This window comes from Mixophyes fleayi, chromosome 5 (assembly GCF_038048845.1).
Source record: "Mixophyes fleayi isolate aMixFle1 chromosome 5, aMixFle1.hap1, whole genome shotgun sequence".
Lineage (NCBI taxonomy): Eukaryota > Metazoa > Chordata > Amphibia > Anura > Limnodynastidae > Mixophyes > Mixophyes fleayi.
In genome coordinates this window covers 56,871,843-56,897,625 of record NC_134406.1, presented here as the reverse complement: position 1 = coordinate 56,897,625, position 25,783 = coordinate 56,871,843, and the positions used below count along the sequence as shown (strand labels likewise).

General features: G+C 40.1%; 1 protein-coding gene across 4 annotated transcripts in view; it reads right to left on the bottom strand.

Annotated features, from left to right (window-relative positions):
* The window catches only part of STK31 (serine/threonine kinase 31), a 98,037-nt gene that overhangs the window by 61,553 nt on the left and 10,701 nt on the right, over positions 1–25,783 (bottom strand). For 3 of the 4 annotated variants that reach the window (XR_012692755.1, XM_075212238.1, XM_075212239.1), the window contains exons 3-7: positions 19,969–20,005; positions 18,554–18,606; positions 15,641–15,739; positions 15,215–15,289; positions 1,018–1,167 (exon numbers count right to left, since the gene is read on the bottom strand). Coding sequence is in view for 3 of the 4 variants with exons in the window: in XM_075212238.1 (XP_075068339.1) it covers positions 1,018–1,167; positions 15,215–15,289; positions 15,641–15,739; positions 18,554–18,606; positions 19,969–19,996 (405 nt within the window). In the remaining variant the exon portion in view is untranslated. Of the gene's footprint in view, positions 1–1,017; positions 1,168–15,214; positions 15,290–15,640; positions 15,740–18,553; positions 18,607–19,968; positions 20,006–25,783 lie in introns of those variants that run through there. The other variant, XM_075212240.1, reaches the window with a different exon arrangement.

Genomic DNA, 25,783 nt, shown 5'->3' with positions numbered 1-25,783 from the left:
CTCTGAGGGAGGAGAAGGTGGTATAATTAATGACCAAACTAGATAAATTAATTTACTCCATGTGCGTTCCAAATGCTGAACTTCCTGTTAGTGGAACGCACGGAAGTTAAGGGCTGAAGAAAATCCCTCCCTCCCTACCAGGCACAGAGGAGAGTAAACACAGGGGGACACATCCAGAGCTCCTCATCAATGAGAAAGAGATGCAAGAAGTATGTACTGTCCTAAAGACAGCCTAGTAAGAGATGGGCGCAGTACCTGGGGTGAGCAGTTTATCTAGTAATTATTAATGACAAACATATCCGCTCCAATATTTTCCAAATTGTGGCATCCTCTATCTCATGTGAACGCTATATACACTATATATACACCTTACTAATATGGTTGCTGATTTTTTGGTACATTTGGAGACATTTTGGAAACCTGAGTTTATTAAAAGAAGCAAGTCATTTCCCACCCTAGGCTTATACTCGAGTCCATAAGTTTTCCCAACTTCTTGTGGTAAAATTAGGTGCCTCGGCTTATACTCGAGTATATACGGTATATAAAATACGCGATCAGTAAAGTTCAATGAATCAATCACACCAATTGATGGCTTTTACTACTTATATGTAGGTACCAGTGCTTGTAAGATAGGCTTCCAATTCAGCACCCTTGCATTAAAGAAACGTCTTTCTTCCAATTGCATTGTATGGTTTGGTCCTTGATATGAAAAGTTAAATACATCTTCATATTACCCTTGAAAATATTTATACATATTAAGTCACCTCAAAGGTGCCTTTAATTTAAAGGTAAAAAAACCTAGTTTTTCTAATTTGTTCAGAACTTAACCATTCCAGTCTCTATTAAGGAGGCTGCCCATGTTTGAACTCTCTCATGCTGAAGATCAATGCGGCAGACTTTGCGTTTTGCCTAGAAGAAGCAGAAGGGGCAGTTCATAGGTCATCTAGTTGTGAATAGAAGTGTGTGCTGTCTGACGTGTGTGTTTGTGTTACGTATAAATTCACAATACATGCTCACCTGTTCAATATCGGAAGTGTTCTGAAGCTGCAGTCCCCAGAGTCTATATTTCTGTGCCACAGCTGGTAACTGTAAATCATCAGGAAGTTCAACAATGTTGGATCTATTTAAAACTTCTGAATTTCCATAATCAATATAAGTGACTGCACACTAGAATTAAAAAGAAATGCAGAATTTTTAATTTTCATGTAGCTCAGTTGGGAATAAAAAGTAACGGAGGAATAGACCTTGTCAACTAGATTGTTTGACACTATGAACTTAATATAATGGAATATTCTTAACAGGTCATTGTTTATTATTTATACAGCTCCACTAAATTATGCAGTCATGTACAAAGATTTTGTAATCATTCACATCAGTCATTCAAATCAGTCCCTGCTTCATTGGAACTTACAGTTTATATTTTCAACCACATACACTCGAGTTAATTTTTGACAGCAGCCAATTAACCTATTAGTATGTTTTTGGACAGTGGGAGGAAGTCCACACAAACACATGGAGAACATACAAACTCCACAAAGATAGGGCTTTGTCGGAATGACACCCAAGCCCCACTGCTGAGGCAGCAACGCTAACCACTGTGCTGCTCCGCGATAACCTCAAGCACGATCCTGAGCTAATCAGTAGCAGAGAAGAGAATAAGGAGGAAAAGAAAAAGAGCAAACATTGGTAACAAACAGAACCAATAAAAAAAATAAAAAAAAAATAAAAAAAATTACAAAGTTTTAGGAGGCTCCCAGAGGATGTTTATTTGCAGGTTATGGACGAGAGAGGCCCATATCAGGCAATGAATTACAGAAAAGAGGATTTTTGTACTTACGCTAAATCCGTTTCTCTGATTCCGTCTGGGGGACACTGCTTACCATGGGGTTGTGGAGGGGAGCTCGGGAGTTGGCACCTAGCTAGTTAACTTTAGCACTGCTGACAGACCCCTCCCCTCTACAATCCCCCTGCCTCTTCCTCTCAGTTAATTAAAAAGTCCCAAGGAGAAAAGGCCAATCAACCAAGAGCACACAGAAGAAAAGCAGAAGGGAGGAATCGCAGTGTCCCCCAGACGGAATCAGAGAAACGAATTTAACGTAAGTACAAAAATCCTCTTTTCTCTTTCATCCAGTCTGGGGGACACTGCTTACCATGGGGACGTTCTAAAGCAGCCCCTTAAGGGTGGGACCACTCTGAAAGCCCGGCCCGTAGAGCAGTACGGGCAAAATTTGCATCCGAAGACGCAAATACATTAAACTGATAGAACTTTGCAAAAGTATGGGCAAAAGACCAGGTGGCTGGTCCGCAGAAGCCCCATTTCTCGCTGCCCAAGACGCCCCCACCGATCTGGTGGAATGGGCCGTAAGTCTCTCTAGCACAGGACGGTTAGCCCTGATATAGCCTGTGCAATTGTTACCCTAATCCATCTCGCAATTCACTGCTTAGAGGCTGGCCAGCCTCTATGAGAATCCTTAACAGGACAAACTGAAAATCGGTACTCCGAATTTTTGGAAAGCTCGCTTAACATAAATGCGGAGAGCCCTAACAAACATCTAATTTCTCCATATACATCTGATCAGACTGAGAAGCTTTCCGAAAGACCGGAACCACAATTTCCTGGTTCAAACGAAAAGCTGAATACCCTTCGGAACAAAGGAAGGGAGAGTTCTCAATACCACTCTGTCCTCGTGGAACACCAATTATGGTTGTCGACAGGACAGAGCTCACAACTCTAAAACTCTACGAGCGGATGCAATAGTCAAGAAAAAACACCACCTTCCAGGTCAGAGACCTAAAATATGCCGAAAGTAAGGGTTCAAAAGAAGACCCTGTAAGTGTATCAAGCACCCGGTTAAGATCCCAAAGTGCTGTAGGAGGAGTGTAAGGTGGCTGGATCTGTAAGACCCCCTGATGAAACGTCCTGATGTCTGGCATATCCGCTAACTTCAGGTGGAAGGAAGCTGACAGGGCAGATACCTATACCTGTAAGGAAACTAAGCGGAGACCTGCCTCAAGATCATCCTGAAGAAAGGCCAGAAGTCGGAAAAGACCAAAAAAGAGGACGTATGACAAGACCTATTTCCACTCCATCTGATATAGGCTCGCCAAATGCGATGATAGATACGAGCCGAAACAGGCTATAGTTTATAGTGGAGGGTTCACTACACTAGGGAAGCCCCTAGCCCTCCAGAGCCTGGCTTCAACAGCCATGTCGTTAAATTCAGGTGAGGTAAATCCTGGTGACGAAAAGTACCCTAAAGGAGAAGATAGTCTCGCGACGGGAGACTATGCTTTTGCCGCCATAGAGATTATGTTCGCGTACCACACTCGCCGCGGCCCTGCAGGTGCTATCAGAATTACCGGCAGAACGCCCTGCCTCACTCGACTGAGTACTCGAGGAATCATGGGAATTAGGGGGGGGAACAGATATCTCAACCTGAAGTCCACTGGCATGGTCATTACGTCCGCTGCTACTGCCAAAGGTTCCCTGCCCCTGCGCCAAACCTGGGAACCCTTTTGTTGTGTCTGGAGGCCATGAGGTCTATATCCGGTAGACCCCACCTCTGAACAGCTTCCGGATGGAGGGACCCTTCCCCTGGCATCATCGCATTGCGACTGAGATAATTGGCCTCCCAGTTCTTTATTCCTGGAATGAACACTGCCAAGATTGCTGGAACATATCGTTCCGGCCAAGCGAATATCTGAGCTGATACCCGCGTTGCAGCTGTGCTTCTCGTTCCTCATAGTCTGTTGACATATGCCACAGCCGTGGCATTGTAGGACTAATCTCTGACTGGATGATCCAGAAAAAGGGTTTGCCCCCCCCCCCCAAGAGCCAAAAGGAATTGCCTTCAACTCTAACGTGTTGATGGATAGGGAGGACTCCTGGGCTGACCAAAGACCCTGGAGCCTTAGGTGAAGGGCTAACGCCCACCCCCCCCCCAACCTTTTAGGCTGGCGTCTGTGGTGACTATGCTCCCTGACCATGGAGCAAAAGACCTGCCCACCGACTTGTGATCCGGAATCAGCCACCCCTGAAGCAACTTTCTCCCATCCGGAGAGATCTTCTGGCGGTCCAAATGTAGGTGGGATCCCGACCATTCTGTCAAGAGGTCCCACTGAAATACCGGGAATGAGCACAACCGAAGGGGATCGTCCCGAAGGAGGCCACCATCTTCCCTAGAAGACGCATGCACAAGTGAATTGAAGGAGTGGGAGAGGACAAGACATGAGATGTTATCCTCTGAACCGACCTGATTTTCTCTTCTGGCAGAAACACCCTCTGTTGTTTGGTGTCCATGATGAGTCCCAGGAAGATCATTCGTTGGCTCAGAACCACCTGGGATTTCTTTAATTCTATTAACCACCCATGGCTCTCGAGAAAGCTATGGTGAGGAACAAATCCTGTTGCAAGCAAACCTCCAAGGCGGATTTTGTGAGAAGATTGTCTAAGTAGGCCACAACCTGAACTCCCACTGAGTGAAGACAAGTTGCCATAACCGACATGATCTTTGTGAAAACCCCTGGAGCCCTGGAGAGGCCGAAGGGAAGAGCCCAAAACTAATAGTGGAAGGTCCCCACCCTGAATCTCAGGAGAGACTGATGACCGCTCCAGATAAGAACGTGAAAGTATGCGTCTTTTATGACTATGGAAGCTATAAACTAATTATTTTGCAATCCAATTACTACTGACCTCAGGGACTCCATCCGAATTTTGTCCACTGTTAAGTGCACATTTAGTTTCTTTATATTTAGGATGGGTTAAAAGGAACCGTCCAGCTTCCTGACAAGAAAATATTTGAATAAAACCTTTCCCTTTCTGGTTTTCTGGGACTCTGCAAATAATTTCTTGCTGAAAGAAGAGAGGCGACAACTCTACATTGCCTGTCTTCTCTGTGAATCTCGGGTAGCGGGGTTACAAGAACTTTGTGGAACAGGACCAAAAAGATCTATCATTTACCCCCTTGTCATAATGCCCCAAATCCCAGGGTCCTGAGAGGACGCTGCCCATTGTTAGGACCTACCTCTGTCTGAGAAGCCTGTAGAATTTGTTTGTAGTCTGTCCCTGGATGACTGGACCCTAGGAAGGAGGTCCCCCGAAAGCACTGCCTCAAGGAGCTGAAACACGTGGGGCGGCTCTGCCTACTTTCACTGGCAAAAAGGTGTCTTTGCCACCCTTTGCCTGAGAATGATACAGTTTAATTCCGGCCCAAACAAACCTGATGGCGAAAAAGAAATGGTTTCTAGGGATTTTCCAGATTCCGAAACAGCCTCCCAGGATTTCAGCCATAAGGTTTTTCCTTGCGGAAATTGCCGAAGCCTGGATAGAGGAAGACACAGACGCTGTGTTCTGAGCTGCCTCATAAGGATAACCAGATGTCTCTTTTAAATGTAAAGCTAGGGAAAGCAATTCTGAATACTGCAAGGCCTCAGCCAGCTGCTCTGCCCATGTTTCCATGGCTCTAGCGAACCAAGGCGAAACAAATGTGGGACTGAATGAAGAACCCGCTGCTACCAAATTAGACTTTAGCTGAGATTCAATTTTGCGGTCAGTGGTGTCCTGCATAGTTGCAGTGCCCGGGACCAGCAGGATAGTGTGGCGGGCTAAAGGGCTATAGGAGTATCCGCCCTAGGGATTCCTTTACAGCGAGCCAGATCCTCTTCTTGTAATGTATCTACGTAGGAGAATCTTTTTGGTATAGAAAACTTTTAATCAGGTTGTTTCTATATTCCCTCAGCAGTAACTCTCCATTCCACCAAAGGTGGAAAACAAATAACCTTTCTTCTGGCTTTTTTAAAGAGACTTCTGTTTATAGGACTAGGATCCTCTGCCTCTGGGAGGTCCAAGGCCTGCCTCACCGCTAATACCAAATCATCAATGGCCCGATATCTGGCGGTTTCTTCCTGATTAGATACGTGAACCTGGTCAGGATCAAAATTTGCTTCCCCTTCATAAAAGGATTAGTGGATCTAAACCGCTTTCTTTTAGTAGGGCCCAAATATGGGGATTCAAGTAAATGGTTTAGCCTGTCTAAACCCTTTATTAATGATGAGAACCATGCTGGTTCTGCCGAGACAGGGGTCTGATCCGTTATCAAATAAGGGCCTGCTATAGCCGTCCCAGTAGAAGCAGCAGGGACGGCTATAGCAGGCCCTATAGCACAGTCGTGACAACATTGTGCAATACAGAAGAAAACGCTGCCGAGCTTGTCACTAACCAAGTAGATTTAGTGAGAAGCTGGGGTAAAGAGGGAACTGACTGTGTAAAGCCGCCCAGGCCGGTTCCTCCAACAGAGGGGCTAAAAACTGCTGTGTTTGCGCAGATGGGGGGCCCCCTTTGCAATCAGAAGATAGCACCAACAGGTCCCTCTGGCCATATGGTAATTTAACCTTACCTCTATAACAGGTAAAATATCTTTCAATAGGACCTTTTCTTTTATCTAACATTTTACAAAGGGAAGAATCACCAAGCACACCCGACTTGAGGGAGACAGAGAGAAAAACATGTAATCAACTAATCTACACTAAAAGTTGTACTTGTCTCTTTAAATAAACAATGTGATTTTAGGCAAGTAAAGAGTACAATAATATTACTACTACTAGCCCCATTTTGTCAGTAAACAATATATAGTTTTTATAAATGCTTAATAAAAAATAGAATACTTAGCCAAAAGGCCAAAACACAGGAGAGAAGTCCATCAGCGATGTCCTGATGCCTGCTCCCACAAGGCTGTCTCTGTTCCCGGGCTTCTTCTTTAGTTCAAGACCGGAATACTGCCAATAAATTGAAGAGCAGGGGAGCTCTATATAATTTTAGCTCCCCTTTTTCCGATATTCTGTCTCCATTTTTCCTTTTTTTTTTTGTTCAATAGAGAAATAAATAATTAGCAGAGTAGTGGAGACCTCAAAAAGATTGAGGTCTACTGCAGCGGTTGGACCCCGATGCCCCCTCCTATTTCTGAGGGGGGATCTTGATCTGCCCCCTTCATACTTTGCCGGGCTTCTGTCTTGTACCTGCCCGTGTCTTTCCAAAATGGGCACCGGCTGATGCTCCGATAACCGGCGCTCTATGCCTGCAGTGGCAGCGCCGGTTATCGGGGAGGCTGAGAGTGACAGCAGTCCGGAGAGACCGCTTGTCACTCTGATGTAAACCCTGCAAAAAAACTCAGTCAGTGAGAGCCCTCGGCTCTCATCTCACAGAGCAGGGTCTATGCTGCGGTCTTTTGGGAGTGTGCTCTCTATGATAGAACACACTCCCAAGTCTGCTGTCAAAATAAAAGTGTCTAAACTAAAAATTAAAAGTTAAATACCTGAAAAAATAAATTAAAATTATAATTTCACTAGCTAAAAATCTACAGCCCAACTCCTTTGGGCACCTAGAAAAAAACTGAGAGGAAGAGGAAGAGGCAGGGGGATTGTAGAGAGGAGGAGTCTGTCAGCAGTGCTAAAGTTAACTAGCTAGGTGCCAACTCCCGAGCTCCCCTCCACAACCCCATGGTAAGCAGTGTCCCCCAGACTGGATGAAAGAGAAAAATGGGTTTAATAGCAAGTTAAAAAATCCATGTGATCATACATTTCAATACTAAGAAGGCACTATGAGAATGTCCTGTGCAGTTCCAAAAACCACAACTACTGTGTTAAAGGCTGACTTTTGCAAATATACTCCAGATTGGCTAATTGTGTGTAGCTGAATATCACAATATCAGGAACCTTCACACTTTCAGGAACCACAAAGAATAGACTGCTTAAAAGGGAAGATTCAGCTCAGAGAAAGACTGGACAATGGTCAAAAAGAAGAGAAGCTTCTGGGAGAAGAGCTGAAATGATCATACCCATACTAATGGGAAATCAGGAGACCACTCAGGACTGGAGGAAGGAACTTTATAGAGACACACAATGTTAGCCTGCCAAATCTTTCCAACTGATTGTTTTTGTGTTCTGACTTTTTATTTTCTATTTATCCATTTGCTAATTTGACAATTTCCAAGTAATAAACCAATAGCCTAAATATGTTAATTGGATAAATTGGCATAACACACAGCGGTGCATGCACTTTTTGCACTCTCTGTGTATGATGCATCTACTCACACAGACACATGTAAACATCAATTGTCCATGAGTTTTGCCGGGGTGAGCGATTCGCAACATTGCAAGGGAATAGGTTGTTCATAACTGGATTAGACTCATAGGGGGGTATTCAATTGTCCGCGGGTTCGAGCGCGGAAAAACGAATACCGTTAATATGGTGATCTCTTGCTGGATTTCAGCGCTGCGAGCTGAAATCCAGTGAGTAAATTACTATATTAACGGTTTTTCCCGCTCAGGATTACCGGAATAACGGTAATCCTGCGCGGACCGCGGGATTTTCGGCAATCCCGCGGACAATTGAATATGCCCCATACTGTATTTTCTCCAGCTGTGGAAACCACACACTAAACCTTGTGAGTGTCAACTGCGCTGAATCCTGTAAGGAGGCAAATACTTACTTTGGAACTGTGCAACAAATGTAAAATATCTTCAGCTCCCCCCCACAAAGGTGAGAAATTCTGAAAGAGAATCTCTCTGCTTCACTTCATAATATATCCACAACTAGATGCTCTGCACGCATTGATCCTGATAAACGAGTTGCACATTATTTGCATTCTATAGGAACGGCTTTATCAAATAGTGAAACTCTCAATCTGACTGCACAATCTCTATCAGAAAGACAATGAACAGATGTGTGATAAATGGGATGAGCTTGTCAGAGTGCAAAGTTTTAGCAATAAAGATTGAGATTCCAACCGAGATCTCCACTAGTCACCACTTACTACTCAATCCAATGGCAAAAACCACTATAGGGTCAATGTTTGCTATGTAGTCGTAGACTCCATTCTATCTGGTCTTCATCGCATATTTACTTCATTGCAAGTAATTTGTAATTTTCTTCGGGAGTGCAACAAAATAAGAAGTGAAGACCTGTGCACCGCAGCGGAAAACTTTCAGCAACAATACAATATATTGCCCAATATTTCAGCGACAAAACTACGTTTTCCTGAAGCGATTTTATAGTACAAACTTTAATTTGGAAAGCAAGCTAAAGGAACTTCTTATAGAAATCCTAGGACTCTGACTTTCTGGGTTTTTTCCAACATCTTTGCGTATTTTCCTGTTTGCTGGTATTTGTTGCTTCTGGTGAATGAACGATAAAAAAACCCCATCATAGCTCAACTATGGGGTAAGAGCGACAGAACGAGCTCGCCATGCCCAACATTAACTGTGACGTGGCTCGAAAGTTGGATTTTTCCAAAAATTAATTGCTGCAACGGAAAAATAAAACAAAGATAGAAAAGCACTTCTAGTTTGAAATCTCCAATAATCCAGTACATCAGTATATTATACAGTATTTATTTGTAAATTTTAAGACAGTTAAACATTACAAATATATTTTAATTTGTTTTAAAGTTTTTAGGTTTGTTTAAAAAAAAAAAATCCGAAAATGGGTGTAGGGGGCCTCTTAATTTGGGTTTCCCGGGACTCTATGAACCTCTGAAAGGGGCTGGTCACACTGAACTCAGAAAAGGTGATCTCACAAGAACAAGATAAAGAGTTAACAGTCGTTTTTTTAAACTAATATTTCATTATCTCCATTTATTGGATTGATAATAGAAAATAGTATATTTCATATGACAGGAGATTTAACCTATGGACAAAACAAGCAATAAAGATTGAGATTCCAACCGAGATCTCCACTAGTCACCACTTACTACTCAATCCAATGGCAAAAACCACTATAGGGTCAATGTTTGCTATGTAGTCGTAGACTCCATTCTATCTGGTCTTCATCGCATATTTACTTCATTGCAAGTAATTTGTAATTTTCTTCGGGAGTGCAACAAAATAAGAAGTGAAGACCTGTGCACCGCAGCGGAAAACTTTCAGCAACAATACAATATATTGCCCAATATTTCAGCGACAAAACTACGTTTTCCTGAAGCGATTTTATAGTACAAACTTTAATTTGGAAAGCAAGCTAAAGGAACTTCTTATAGAAATCCTAGGACTCTGACTTTCTGGGTTTTTTCCAACATCTTTGCGTATTTTCCTGTTTGCTGGTATTTGTTGCTTCTGGTGAATGAACGATAAAAAAACCCCATCATAGCTCAACTATGGGGTAAGAGCGACAGAACGAGCTCGCCATGCCCAACATTAACTGTGACGTGGCTCGAAAGTTGGATTTTTCCAAAAATTAATTGCTGCAACGGAAAAATAAAACAAAGATAGAAAAGCACTTCTAGTTTGAAATCTCCAATAATCCAGTACATCAGTATATTATACAGTATTTATTTGTAAATTTTAAGACAGTTAAACATTACAAATATATTTTAATTTGTTTTAAAGTTTTTAGGTTTGTTTAAAAAAAAAAAATCCGAAAATGGGTGTAGGGGGCCTCTTAATTTGGGTTTCCCGGGACTCTATGAACCTCTGAAAGGGGCTGGTCACACTGAACTCAGAAAAGGTGATCTCACAAGAACAAGATAAAGAGTTAACAGTCGTTTTTTTAAACTAATATTTCATTATCTCCATTTATTGGATTGATAATAGAAAATAGTATATTTCATATGACAGGAGATTTAACCTATGGACAAAACAAAACATGGATGAGCTACTTGTATTTTAACTGTTTTATGATCAAATTTGAGGTTTACAATGTGGTATTTAGACTGACAATTGATCCTTTAATTTTTAGTTTACACATCTGATTTTAAAAACATTTTTTTTGACAGATTAGGTTCTCTATTAGTAACATATATAAACAGGTTTTTACATTCTGATATGAAGAAAGACGACCAAAAATCTGGAAGGAAAGGAGAGAAATTTTCTTTAACCCCCAGGGCTAAAACAAATTATTAATAACTAGTCCTCCGAAATATTTTTTGTTTTTTTATTTCGATTACAGAGACCCCCCAAATGTGTGAGCCTCATTCAAGATATGACAAAGGTATATGGCCCATAATAAAAGGTGTCAATTGTAGATTTCAAAGATGTCCTGGTTCTTTATGTTGGGAAAAAATAAAATCAGATTTTACCTAATACAGTCTCATGAGTTTCCTTCTTTACTTCATGACAAACAACTGGAGAAACACACCACAAAATGGATTCTGCTACTTCTCCCGTACACTAGGCTACCCAATCTGTGTCCTTTATTCTCATGTTGTAACACATGGCAGGGCCTGGAATTAAGTGCAATTGTCTGGCTCCACAAAGTATTTACAAAAGCTCTCAAGTGCAGGAACATTGTAAAAGGACTCCATTTAGAACAGTAGACACATACCCCTTTCAACCCCTGCTTTTATTTGCCAGGATTAATTGGTAGTATACACCAAAAAATACCTTTAAAATAAAATAAAAAACTCACAAACACCAAGTATTCACGTAAGTTAAAGAGACTAACCAATGACTTGTCAAGATAGTGAGAAGAATTCGCCATACAATCACTTACTAATGTGATCATATATTTGTAGACAAACACCATAGAAAATATGTTATTTCGCCATACAAAGTTCAGGATACAACAGATGTTATAATGAGAATTAATGACTTAACATATAAGAGGGGCAGCTATGGGATCTACTTTTGCCCCAATATATGTGAATTAAATAATAGGAGAAGGAATAGGTCTTTAGTGAAAAATATAAAAAATATAAAAAAGCATTCAAATGTATGGTTACGGTGTTTAGATGACATCTTAATTTTGAAAGGAGATACACTAAAAGGGGCATATTCAATTCCGATCCGCGGTAACGTGCGTTACCGCGGAAAATGCGCACTACTGCCGGTAATACGGTATCGCAATAACGCGGATTTTCGTACGCAGCCCTATGGGCTGCGAACGAAAATCCACGTTATTGCGGTACCGCAGATTAGGTTCGCGGCCGTTCCGGCGAATCCGGATCGGAATTGAATATGCCCCAAATAATTTATATAGGAATTAAATACTAATGTTAATTTAAAATGAACTTGTGTGATTTAAAAAAAATAATAATTTTTTTGGGTTATAGAATTTACAGCAAATAAAAAATGCAAACCTGTATCATAAAAAGAAAAACCAGGAGCTAAAAGTGAACGTCATGGTGGCAGCTCACACTTTCCAGCAATAAAGGAATTCCCCAAGAGGCATTTCTAAGAACTAGACATAAGTGTCCAGATTTGAAAGGGAAAAAAAAAAAAAAAGGATAAGGATAAAACAATGGAATGATATTCGTAAGATCATTGAGAAATACCAATATGTTTTTTAAACTGACACAGATTTCTCCAAGGCATTAGGGTTTAAAAATATCAACAAGTTGGAGAAGGGCAAGAAAGACTTTTATTAGCGTGGTAGATGTAAAGCATGCAATAATACAGTGCATAATATGGTATATAAAGAGATCTAGAATAGAATCTAGAATATTTATGATTTTAATAATTGCAGAACTTGTGGAGATATATGACCTGCCAATGCCGTAAACAATATGAAGGGATGAATATTAGGCACTTAAAATGTTGTCTCATAACATATTTAACTTTAGGAATGCATCAATGGTTATACAATGAAACAAGTAAAAAACTATTAACAACATGGAGGGCAAACTTGCAAATAAGGTGGACCTACTTTTTTTTAAAAAAAAGCTTAACAGTTTTTGTAGATTTTCCACTTTTAAAAGTCCAGAAACCACCAGCAGATTCTCAAACGATACTAGAGTTCTCGTCTCTTTTCAACTCCATTTTGAAGAAATTACCGGTCACATTATTACATTAATAACCTTAATGCTTCTCCAAGCAGATAAATCTTCATAGGAGCTGAAAAAGAATCAGTAAAAAGGACTTGGTTCTGGATTCGGAATCCTGGGAATCTATCAAACAACATTTTAAGAAATCCTCCATGTGTGTCAGGATTATACACATTGCCTTTAAGCTTTTTTCAGATGCTCCCTTCCAAGATCCAGACCTTCTGCCCTATCTCCTTTAATTGGTGCTGGAGGAATTTTGTACTGATGGAATCTTTCTGTCAAGTATGGTGGAGGTGACCCAAAATTGCTGCATACTCGTCCGAGATTAAAGTTTTCAATTCAATTATTAACTAGAATTGCAATCCTTAATTCCTAGGCATACTTGCGACTAAACCCTGCCGATCACCGAGTCACCCAAACATATCCATCACATACGGAGGCCCCAAAATGCCACATAGCAACATTGTGGATGAATCCTAAACCTCATGTGCTTACCTCAACAATTGGCTATTGCACATCTACCACATGGAATACATCACAAAAATTCAGCAGATCTCTGCAACTACCTGTTCCAGAGTGTGTCGACCATCAGTAGATCAATTTGATTATTTGTTTGAATTCGAAGTCTCTTTTTTTTGCCTTTTCTGTGGTGTCTATGACTCCATGGCTGCTGTCTTAGCAACTTTGGCCCTCCACCATTTCTGTTGGGCATGGCACAGGGAGTTTCTCCTGGTTCCCCAAAACCTCTTCTGGAATGTGTTTTCTTTTATACCTCTCCACTTTCCAATCATTGCTCTTACTCCTTCCAAGTTGGTACCATTATAAATCTATATGATTTTGTGGCTGTAGACTTAAAGCCTGCTATACGTTGTCATCTTCGATATCTGTATGCCCATATTGTGACTTTCTGTATGTGCTTGATTATACCAAACCGCAAATAAAAGGGTCTTAAAAAGATTGCCAATTAATTTAGGATCCGATATGGATCTTTGAAAATTTCCTACAAAGAATAATAATTTCATTTATAAAAGATTTATATCTCTAATAAGTAACAATCATTTTGATGAGTAACACTGAAATATAATATTCCACGTAATCTTATTAGTAGCCAAAAATGTAATTCATCCATGCTATCCTCTGAGTGGTGTATTCCACATTAAACAGCATTGGTTTGGTATAAGAAGAAAAAAAACCAGAAAATGTATTGCTGTATCAGCGCTGACGATCAGGGGCTGCCCTCTGTTTTCTGGCTCCTGATCCATATATAAACCAAATATAAGATATGTTTAGTAAGAATTTAGAATCAGCAGCGCTGTTTTCAATTTTTGTAAATAAATAATGTGAATGGAGAAAGGATCACAAATATATATAAAAAAAACAATAAGACCATATGTGATGTTATAAAAATAACAATGCAATCATTAAAGTTCACAATGACAGTATGGAAACTAATGAAAAACAACCATCCCCATTACCCCAACAATATTAGATATGGGCACATAGAAACGCAATCCCCACAATGGTATCAGGGTAACCGGCTTTTGCAGAAAGAAAAAGGTACAGCTTTTGGAGTGTATCGTGTACACAACACTTGTTTCTTTGTCCCTTTGATATGGAAGCAATTTTGTATAATTCACTTAAAGAATTACAAATGAGCAAAACAAAAGCAGTGACTTAGAAAAACTGGACAATACATTGTAATTGGCCAAGCCAAGTACACTGGGGTATGACACAATTAAGTAGGGCTTGATGTTGTATGGCAAACTGCAACACAAGACAAGGTTATCAGACAGCACTTGTGAATCTGGCCATAGCCGCTTCACACTGTATTATCACTGCTGCCAAATCTACTTCACCATTTTAAAACAATATAAAGCACTAACAGTATTACAAACTCCAATCAAGCAATGCAGGGCACAGTATGTTACCATGTGTGTGAACGCAAGACAAATACAGACACACACCCCTATACATGTTACTCAGCATGTTTTTAAAAGCAACTATTTTCTCATAGAACAATCTTTTCATTTCATTACTCTAGCTGAACATATATCTATTTTACATTTTTGTGCCGTGGAACAACATTATATAGTTGATATAACTCCACATGGGTGCAGTAATTGATCCAACTCTGTGATGTTGTGGAAAATGTGGAACACACTTTCTAACAAATGAGGAAGAATTCATTGGGCAAATTATAAATTACTTTGCGTCAGCAAATATGTTCTGATATTCAAGGCACAAAAAAATACTACATCTGTATATGTATTTTATATTATTTTCACATTTATTAAAGTACTACTACCACAAGAATCACAAAAGCACCCAATTCCTTTTTGCAAGTAAAATAAAATATATGACACTGTCTGCATTTCAACTATTCAACTCCCAGCAGAAGCAGCCCATACCGGTTACCAATCCCAAAAATCCCCATATGATTCTCTTACAGGACTTCTACTTACCTGCTCATCATTAACCACATGCTGCAGCTTACACCTGTACCAGCACTTATCTGCTGAAAACATCCCACCATAAACCTGTAAATTAAACATAGTAAGTACTTCAATTAGTGCATCATGCTTTAATTTACAACACATCAACATATACAGTAGTATAGCTAGACATTATTTTACACAGTATTCAGGTACTCTATTACTGCGTTATCTTAAGAAAAAAAAAGTGAATATTGTTTATCGCATCATTTTCCTACAAGGGTTGTACAGTAAATCCTCAATTGCAAATCCGGCAATTGACAAGTGCTGGGAGGTTTCAAAAGAGGACATATTGACTAAGAAAGGACAGTGTAAAATTGTTAGAGAAAACGACCAATTAACCCGCTCATAAAGAAGTGTAAAACAATTATAAAAATGGTTAAGTTAAAGATGTACCTTATCAAGATCAGGAATTCCAAATACAGTATTCATGGTAGGGCAAACCGTTGCCAAAGATTCGCTCAGCTTTGACATGTCATGGATTCTGTTCACTGACTGAGAGTACAAGAACATATTCAGAATTTTTTCAAATACATACGCATTATAACAGAATGTTTGTAGAAAGGATACTAAGCAAGGGTATCGGATATTTATAAATTATGTTATATGCCTTGAAATATATATTAGCCAAATACCATGATAAAGTTATCAATAAACATTACATTATCACTGAGCACAGACCTACTGTGTCACTACAACAATTCTGAAAAGCAGTCATATAGTAATATATAGTAATAGTAGTAATATATTGATTCAGTCATATATTGGATCTTTTTGAGCTACAAATAAAACCATAGCTTTTATGTGGTAATAAAGGCACACTATTATATTCCAACATTAATGGCACTCTATTCTAAAGAGAACCTGCCTTGATTACAGTCTTATTTATTACATAGCCCATACCCTTGTGGAATAGGATAAACAGATCGGAACCACAGGTCAGATAACAGTCATGGCCAAAAGTTTTGAGAATGACACAAATATTATTTTTCACAAAGTCTGCTGCCTCAGTTTTTATGCTAGCAATTTGCATATACTCCAGAATGTCATGAAGAGTGATCAGATGAATTGCAATTAATTTCAAAGTTCCTCTTTGCCATGACAATGAACTTTATCCCCAAAACAACATTTCTACTGCATTTCAGCCCTGCCACAAAAGGACCAGCTGACATCATGTCAGTGATTCTCTCGTTAACACAGGTGAGACTGTTGACGAGGACAAGGCTGGAGATCACTCTACATGCTGATTGAGTTAGAATAACAGACTGGAAGCTTTAAAAGCAGGGTGGTGCTTGAAACCATTGTTCCTCCTCTGTTAACCATGGTTATCTGCAATGAAACACATGCAGTCATCACTGCTTTGCACAAAAATGGCTTCACAGGCAAGAATATTGTTGCTAGCAAGATTGCACCTAAATCAACCATTTGTTGGATCATCAAGAACTTGAAGGTTCAATACTTGTGAAGAAGGCTTCAGGGCGCCAAAGAACGTCCAACAAGCACCAAGACCATCTCCTAAAGTTGGTTCAGATGCTGGATCGAGGCACCACCAGTGCAGAGCTTGCTCAGGAATGGCAGCAGGCAGGTGTGAGTGCATCTGCATGCACACTGAGGCGAAGACTTTAGGAGGATGGCCTGGTGTCAAGAAGGCCAGCAAAGAAGCCACTTCTCTCCAGGGAAAACATCAGGGACAGACTGATATTCTGCAAAAGGTACAGAGATTGGACTGATGAGAACTGGGGTAAAGTCATTTTCTCTGATGAATCCCCTCTCAGATTGTTAGGGGGATCTGGAAAAACGCTTGTCCAGAGAGGGAAAGGCGAGCGCTACCATCAGTCCTGTGTCATGCCAACAATAAGGCATCCTGAGACCATTCATGTGTGGGGTTGTTTCTCAGCCAAGGAAGTGGGCTCACTCACAATTTTGCCTAAGAACATGAATAAAGAATGGTACCAAAACATCCTCCAAGAGCAACTTTTCCCAACCACCCAAGAACAGTTTGGTGACGAACAATGCCATTTCCAGCATGTTGGAGCACCTCGCCATAAAGCAAAAGTGATAACTAAGTGGCTCAGGGATCAAAACATCAACGGTCCATGGCCAGGAAACTCCTCAGACCTTAATCCCATTGAGACCTTGTGGCCAATCCTCAAGAGTCGGTTGGACAAACAAAACCCCACACATTCTGACAAACTCCAAGCATTGATTAGGCAAGAATGGGCGGTCATCAGTCAGTATGTGACCCAGAAGTTGATTGACAGCATGCCAGGGTGAATTGCAGAGGTCTTCAAAACAGGCCTACTCTGCAAATATTGACTCTCTGCATAAACTTAATGTAATTGTCAATAAAAGCCTTTGACACTAATGAAATACTTGTAATTTTACCTCAGTATATCACAGCAACATCTGACAAACAGTTCTAAAAACAATAAAGCAGCAAACTTTGTGAAAACAAATACGTGTCATTCTCAAAACTTTTGGCCATGACCGTACTAGGTCAATTGACTGCTGACAAATACCCTAGTCTGGGTGTGTCAAGGAGTTTAGACTTAGCTCAGTGCGGCAGGGACCGATTTGCATGATAAATATTCTCTATATTGTGCTGTGGAATTGGTCATGTCAATCACTGGCATTTATAATCGAAATTCAACCCAACGTTTTCAGTTGTCATAACTTTCATCAGTGATATAACTTGAATTTGGATAACAAAATGTCAGTTTTTTCAACTTTGACGAGTGATTCTAAATCCTGAAGTGCTGCCTCGAAGGGGGACTTGTTGTTTTACTTACTGTTATTTACATAAACATATAAAACACTGCACCAGGGTGCCCTCTTTTTCAGGAAGATTAAAAAATTGTTGTCCACATACACTCAAGGCAACGCTCAGCTAAGTCGTCTCCTCAATTTGCTACATATGCATATTCAGTGCACTTTATTAGTACACAATGAGCTCTATCTTTTGTTATTAGATTAATTCGTTGCCGGTTGCAGATCTTTTTTTTTTCTGCAATCTCCTTTTTTATTGAAACAGGTAAAGCCATTTTACATTTCAAGAACATTGTTGCATGAGGAAGGAAAATATACAACAAACAAAAGAACACTTAGCAAGGAGCAAGACTATGAAAATCCTGCCGTACAACACGTTGCAGAGATGTTTTCATACCAGTATATAGATAACATTAACAAAAACCATACAAACTGTAAAATGTGAAGGTAAAGGGTGTAGGAAAGGTAATGGAACACGATAAAATACTAGTTATTCTATATTTAAAATAGGCAGCACTGCAATAAATTAAAGGGTTATCGTACCTGTCCCCAAAATGTTACAGCATCTTCGACATGAGAAACAAACACAACCTCCACTATATGAAAAAATAAAAACACTTGTATAGTACCATCATTATAATTATTGTACACGTCAAAAAATTAACATTAATTTCTGCTTATCCATTGGATAATGCAAATTCAGAATCTCACTGTACTTCATCGTGTCTAAAACCAAGCTTTTCATCTTTCCTCCATCTAGTCTTGTACCCACTGACATATCTCTCACTATGCACACTACACTGTCCTGTGTTTCTCATTTCTGCTCCCTGTTTCCTGCTGGACTCCACCCTCTCCTTCACTCCAAATATCCAGTCTCTTTCTCAGGCCCGTTACTACCACCTTTGAAACATCACTAGGATACAATCCATTATCACCCTGGACGCTACCAATATTCACATCCACCGTCTCATTTATTATCTCCCATTTTGACTACTGTAACCCTTCCAAACCCAGAGTCTGATTTGAGACTTCCACTGCTCCACTTCCTCACTCTGCTAATCCCTACACAAGCAAACCATCCCCATAGAATCTTATTAAAACTCCTCACCTACAAAGCCCTCAGCCACTCCTTCTCCCCTACATCTGCAACCTAATCTCACTCCCTTCTGGTCTCTACACTCTGCCAATGTTCAACGCCTTGACTCACTGCTGATAACTGCATCCCACTCTCACTTCCAAGATTTTTAGCATGCCACTTCTCACCAATGAAATATACTTCAAACACCCAGGGCTAAATTTACTAAGCTGCGGGTTTGAAAAAGTGGGGATGTTGCCTATAGCAACCAATCAGATTCTAGCTTTCATTTATTTAGTGCTTTCTACAAAATGACAGCTAGAATCTAATTGGTTGCTATAAGCAACAGCCCCACTTTTTCAAACCCGCAGCTTAGTAAATCTAGCTCCCAGAGTCTCCATCAGGCTCCAAAGTTTTAAATGCTACTTAAAAAGATTGCTTCCTCAAAGCCTACCAGTCTCCCACTGAACTCCACTCACTGGCCCAACCTGCCTCTACCTCTCAAATCCTCACTCCTTGCCACCCTTCTTGTTTCAGCCTCCCCCCTACCATTAAGATTGTAAGTTCTCACGAGCAGGAACCTCTACTGCAGTCATATTATCCATTCCCACCTCTTGCACCTGTGCGCCCTTGTGTTACACATTTCACTTGTATTATATTCACTTTGTCCTGTACTTTGCTTATTACGTCTTAGGATTAATTTTTGTGTATTACTGCATTTACACTTCATGAATTTTCTACATTTTGACTTTGCTTGTTTCTGGCCGCGTGTTATCAGTTAGATATCAACATTTGATGTACTATATATTCATTGTACAGTGCTGCTGAATGTTTTAGCACCTTATAAAACAATAATAACAGGATCTATATATATTTTTTTTACCTTTGTTGTATGCACAGTCATCATCCATGCTGATAAGCTAAACAGAACAAGGACAAGAACATACATTAACAGAGGTGTCTCCTGTCCTGCAGAAAGTTCACTAGATATAATTGTCATGGTCACCAAAAACAAAGTTGATATGCTTGCAAAATTAAAGAGACATTTCCCACTTTCTATTCATGTCTAGTAAATCCCCTCCCTTCAACATATTACTATCCCAATCAGCAGCTGAATTTCATTAACACTGCCAGATCACTCCTACTCAGTTGAGCAGAGTAGTGTCAAAACCTTCCTAAATAATATTACAAAGAGAAGGACGGGATGTGTGTAAAATATATATATATATATATATATATATATATATATATATATATATATATATATATATATACACACACACACACACATATATACACACACACACACATATATACACACACACATATATACACACACACATATATACACACACACACACATATATACACACACACATATATACACACACACACATCTCTCTCTCTTGACAGTGTCATGAGGAGACCAGATACAGATCAAAACGCTGAAATTGAGTGGCATGACATCGTTGGCCCTGCTCCTGTGTATGAATCTACCAATGCACACGTGCAAGTTTGCAAAGTCTGGCTGTCTAAATGCTCAGTAAGACACATACTGGCACCAATAGTACTAGAAGTGCCATCATGCTTTACTACTTAATGGAAGTCTGGGCATGTTGGAACCAGACAAAATACTTCATTTTATTCACCGTTCCAGTACTGTTCAGCACAGGGCTGGTCAATCCCGGGATTAATTAAGTTATTTTATTTTCTTTAAAAACACACAGCAAGGTCCATGCTGATGGCAATCATCATCATCATCAGCACAGACCTTGAGAAAGCAGCCGCAACAGAGGAGTATCTGTGGTTACATCCCCCCTTAGCATACTATGCAAGAAGAAGCGTTAGCATGCCCTTATTATACAATGCCTACTCCCTGCCCATTCCTCTGCCATTCCGTGCTTCTTATTGCAGATAGGAGCAAAGGGGAGATACATCTAAATCTGGACTCAGACCGAGACAAAGGATTATACTGCGCGTGCACAGAAAGCAAAAGCGCTGGACTTACACAACTCCTAATATGTAAGATTTGCACCATCCATTGCTTTAGATTAGTGTTTGCGTAAAACTATTCAGCTACTATTGATATATTCCTTGCATAGAGCAGTCAATGTGATGTTAATTTCCTAGGGCTTAGAGCAACAGATTTCTTTAGTGTAAGCTATACAACAAATAGGACACATTATTGAGTGTTTTAATGGGTTTCCTGATACAAATCTTGCAAGCTATGTCCAATAGACAACTCAAAGACGAATTGTTTTTGCAAAATATTACTATTTGATTCCCCCAAACCATCATATTTTATACTACAAAATTACTTTATTTTTCACATAGCAGGTGCTAGTATTGGTAACTGTCTTGACAATCAAGAACAATTTTTGTGGTTTCCATAGTCCGATGTACCAGTGAGGTATGAATGTGAGTGCCACCCAACATCAGAGACTGTTCAGAGACTCAAGGTGACAGAGATTTTACATAAGCAGGCACAAAGTGACTGAAAGCTTTGCAAAAATGCAGTGTGTGAATAAGTGAACCGATAAGCAAGGACATAACCAGTGATGTCACAGTAACTCAAATGACTGCAGACTTGGCCTTTTAGAAAGAAAATAATACTTTTTAAAAACAGTGCTGCAGTGGAATGTCATCAACACTTAACAATATACACTACCTTTATGGTTCCCATCTGAAATTATCAGTTTGGGGTTAAGTAGTCCTTCAAAGGGGGTTTGACCTTTGGAGGACTTTAATTTATTGACTCTGTACATGCTCTGAAGCAACTTTTAAACTAAATAAACAGCTTTACTTTCGGTCTTCCTGTGTTTTTTGTTTTGTTTATTCTTTGAGCCATTTGTTTCAAACAATGTTTTTTTATTTCTTTGGATAGACCACAAAAGTTTCCTATTTCTGGGGTTTACACTATTTACACATTTTTATTTTACCAAATATCACCTTTTAATGTTTACACTTTTAACATGTATTCAGGCACTTCTTATTTCTTAAAAAAAGAAAACCAGAACCGAGAATCTTCTTCAAAGATAAAATTACCTTTTTTTTTTTTTAAATGTTTTATTTTTGCAAGGTCACATGAGCAATAGCTTACAACTGACAGTGTGAGTACACAAATTGTTAACAAGATAAACAGAGTCTACAACCAGCGTAGAAATAGAATTCAATAGTGTTCCATACAGAGGGAAGAGAAGAAGGGGAAAGAAAGAATTAGATATAGGGGAAGAGAGGAGAAGTGGCTAGATCCAATGTGTGGGGTGAAAAAAGCTGGGATGGGGGGAGAGATGGAATTCTTAGTTATGTGAAGGATGAGCAAGCCTGGAAAAAGAACAGCCACAGGTCCCAAACCTTGGTGAAGGCCCTCGAGGAGTTGTGGATGATACTGGTCATATGCCCCATTCACTGGGTCTGCCAAACTCTGTTAACTATTGTCTGCAAGTAGGGGGGGGAGGGGGAAGATTGCTGCCACCAGTCTGCTGCTATTTGGCAAGTAGCCACTGTGAAAATGAGCCTAGTTTATTCTGATAACGGGTTGCCGAGGGAGCTCCCAGAAGAAGAAAGAATTTGGGCTCCAAGGGAATATCCACCTGAAGAATTGATTGGATCAAGCGCTTTATCAGTCCAGAAACCTGTCAGTTTTGGGCACGTCCACCAAATATGAAGGAATGTGCCTTCGCTGGAGCACCCTCGCCAGCATCAATCAGAAGAGTCAGGGACGATTCTAAGGATTTGCGAAGGCACATAGTACGATCGGTATAGAACATTAAAGATATTCTCCTTAATTCTAACTGGAGGCCGCATTCTCATGGATCTCAGACCATTCCTCATCTAATAACACCTCACCAAGGTCCTGTTCCCAGGCTAGTTTGTGGGGTTCCCGAAGGCCCAAGGTAGAGGGAGCAAGCTCACAGTACAGTGTGGAGATGAGATCTTTTGTTGAAGATTGACGTAAACAGAAGGATTCAAAGGTAGAGAGAGGGTGGGAGAAGAGGCGGTCTTTGACAGCATTATGGAAATGGCATAGTGGTAGAAGAAAGTAATAGAAGTGTTTTGACGGGATATGAAAGCGAGATTAGGCGTCAGAAAATTGGGAAAAAGTCGTAGAAGACGTTGGGCGATTCAAGATATCCGACTCCCTGCAAGTGCCATGGCTGAAATGAGTTAGGGTGAAGTCCCGCGGAAAAATCTGGAGCATTAAATAACAATATCACAGGGGAGGAATGAGGCAAAAATCCATATTTTTGAGGAGTCCCAAATGGATAGGGAATGTGAGATGACTGGATGGAGTAAAAAACGTTTAGGGAGACGAGACCTTAGGAGCCAAAGGAGAGAAGAGAGTGAGAGCAGTCCCAAACCCTCAGCCTCAAGTTTAGACCATACTCTGGAACACATTGAGCGAGTTGGGCGGAGAGGTAGTATCGACGGAAATCAGGAATCCCCAAGTTCCCCTCCTCGTGGGGATCTCTAAAGAACTTTAAGTCGAACCGGGGGCCGTCTACCCAACCAAATAAATATAGTAACGTGAAATTGGAGGAATTTAAAAACGTAGGGTAGGATACGAATGGAAAGCGTCTGGAAATAAAGCAATCTTGGGAGGACATTCATCTTGACGGCATTAACGCGGCCAATCCAAGAAATGTAAAGGTGTGACCAAGCAGTGAGATCTAGCTTTATTTGGTCAAGAAGACGGGGAAAGTTTACTTGAAAAAGGTGCTGGTAATGTTTAGTGACAAAGACTCCCAGATACTTACAGTCTTGGAGACACCATTGAAATGGAAAAAAACACTAAATGAGTATCTTGTCAAACTTAGAAACATTAAAAGTCCAATACCTCCGTCTTGTCCGAGTTGATCTTCTAGTCTGAAAAGTGACTATATAGGTCCAACTCGGCCAAGGGGGAGGCACGAAAATGGTGGGATGAGTGATGGACAACAAGACGTTGTCAGCATAGAGCAAGATCTTATGAGTAGAAGGGCCCACAGATATACCCACTATCTCCTGGTTGTCTCAAATCCTAGAGGCCAAAGGCTCGATGATGAGAGCAAATATAAGTAGGGAGAGGGGGGCAACCTTGGCTTATGCCATTTCAAATAGGGAAGGGCATCGAGGTCAGACCATTAGCAGAAATAGTGGCAGAGGGGGAACAATAGAGGCCCAAGATACCCTTCAAAAATCTGCCTGTGAACCCCATCGCTCCAAGCACACCCTCCATAACCGGCCAGGAGATGCTGTTGAGCGCCATGAGAAGGGAAGGAAGATTATCGATATGAATCAAATCAATAATCCTTCCAGTATTATCGGGGGCTTGACACCATGGGATGAAACCCACCTGGTCAGGATGGATGAGGGCAAGAAGGAGCGGGTTCAACCTGGAGGCCAGAATCTTTGCAAATAGTTTCAGATCAACGTTACGTAATGAAATAGGCCTATAGCTGGCACAAAGATAATGGTCTTTCCCCGGTTTCGGGATAACAATTAGATAAAACTACCTTAATTCATTGAATTTAATCGATTCTCATCCATGTATTCTTAGCAAAAAAAATTCATTTATGCACGATAAGGTGAAGATTCTGCTGAGGCACATATATAAATCCATGGGTATGAATGCAGCAACAACCTCCACTATAATGCATAAGAGCCTATTTCAGGATCGTAGTATAATAGGTAGTATAAATGAAGGAATTGGATCACGTGGAAAAATCTTGGTCTAAGGGGGGAATTCAATGGACCGCAGATTTTTTTTGAGCACTTCGTACAAAAAAAATTACCCCCGTGGGTTTTGACCCACTGACAAGATCATTCTTAGCTGACGCCGCGCAAAAAATCGTGCAATTCAATTTGAAATCTTGTAACGCCTACACCAGCAAATTGTCGTTTGCTGATAGTGGTTGGCCGGTTTGGTGACTGCATAGCATCTGGCTGTGAGTTTTCTTCACTCCTTTGAATTGGCATACATTAGCATTACACAATACTATTTTAATAAATACATACTGCATTTTTGTTTAAAAGACAATTTTAATACAAAACACTAGTTCATACACATTAGTACTTACATACCTACTTTTACTAACAACACCATACATACCTATATATAGCTATACCTATTAGCTGTATAACTCCATTTTTTGGGTATATTTTTGTACTGTAGTCTGTATTAGTGCAAATTGTTTTTTTAAAACTGTTTGATTGAAAAAGAAACCATTAGTACATACACATATTACATACAACCACATACATTTAAATGTGTATTTGGTTTTTCTTATTGTATTTTTCTTAACCTAGTGCAAAATAATTTTTTTAGCATTGTAGTATAGGATAGGTTTCTGTATTGCAGATAGGCCAAGGTAATAATAGTGTCAGTATATTAGTATTCTTTTGTATAATTAGTTAGGTTAGCAGTTCTTAGTATAGTATTTATATTAAAATAACACATTATTTAATAAATAGGTGTATTTAGGTAGTTAGTAGAATTTTTAGCTAAATATTTTTTGACATATTAGACAAATTTTAAAGAGCAGCCATGTCTAGGGAGCATAGGGATTCTCTCACCCAAGAGGCACCAAGTGTTAGTAGTGGAGAGAAATGGTCAGATAATAGTGAACAGCGTCAAGAAAAGCGAAGACGACAGCAATTTGTGAGCAACATTCAACCATCTTCAAGCAGACAGCAGGCACATCAGGAAGATGAGTGAG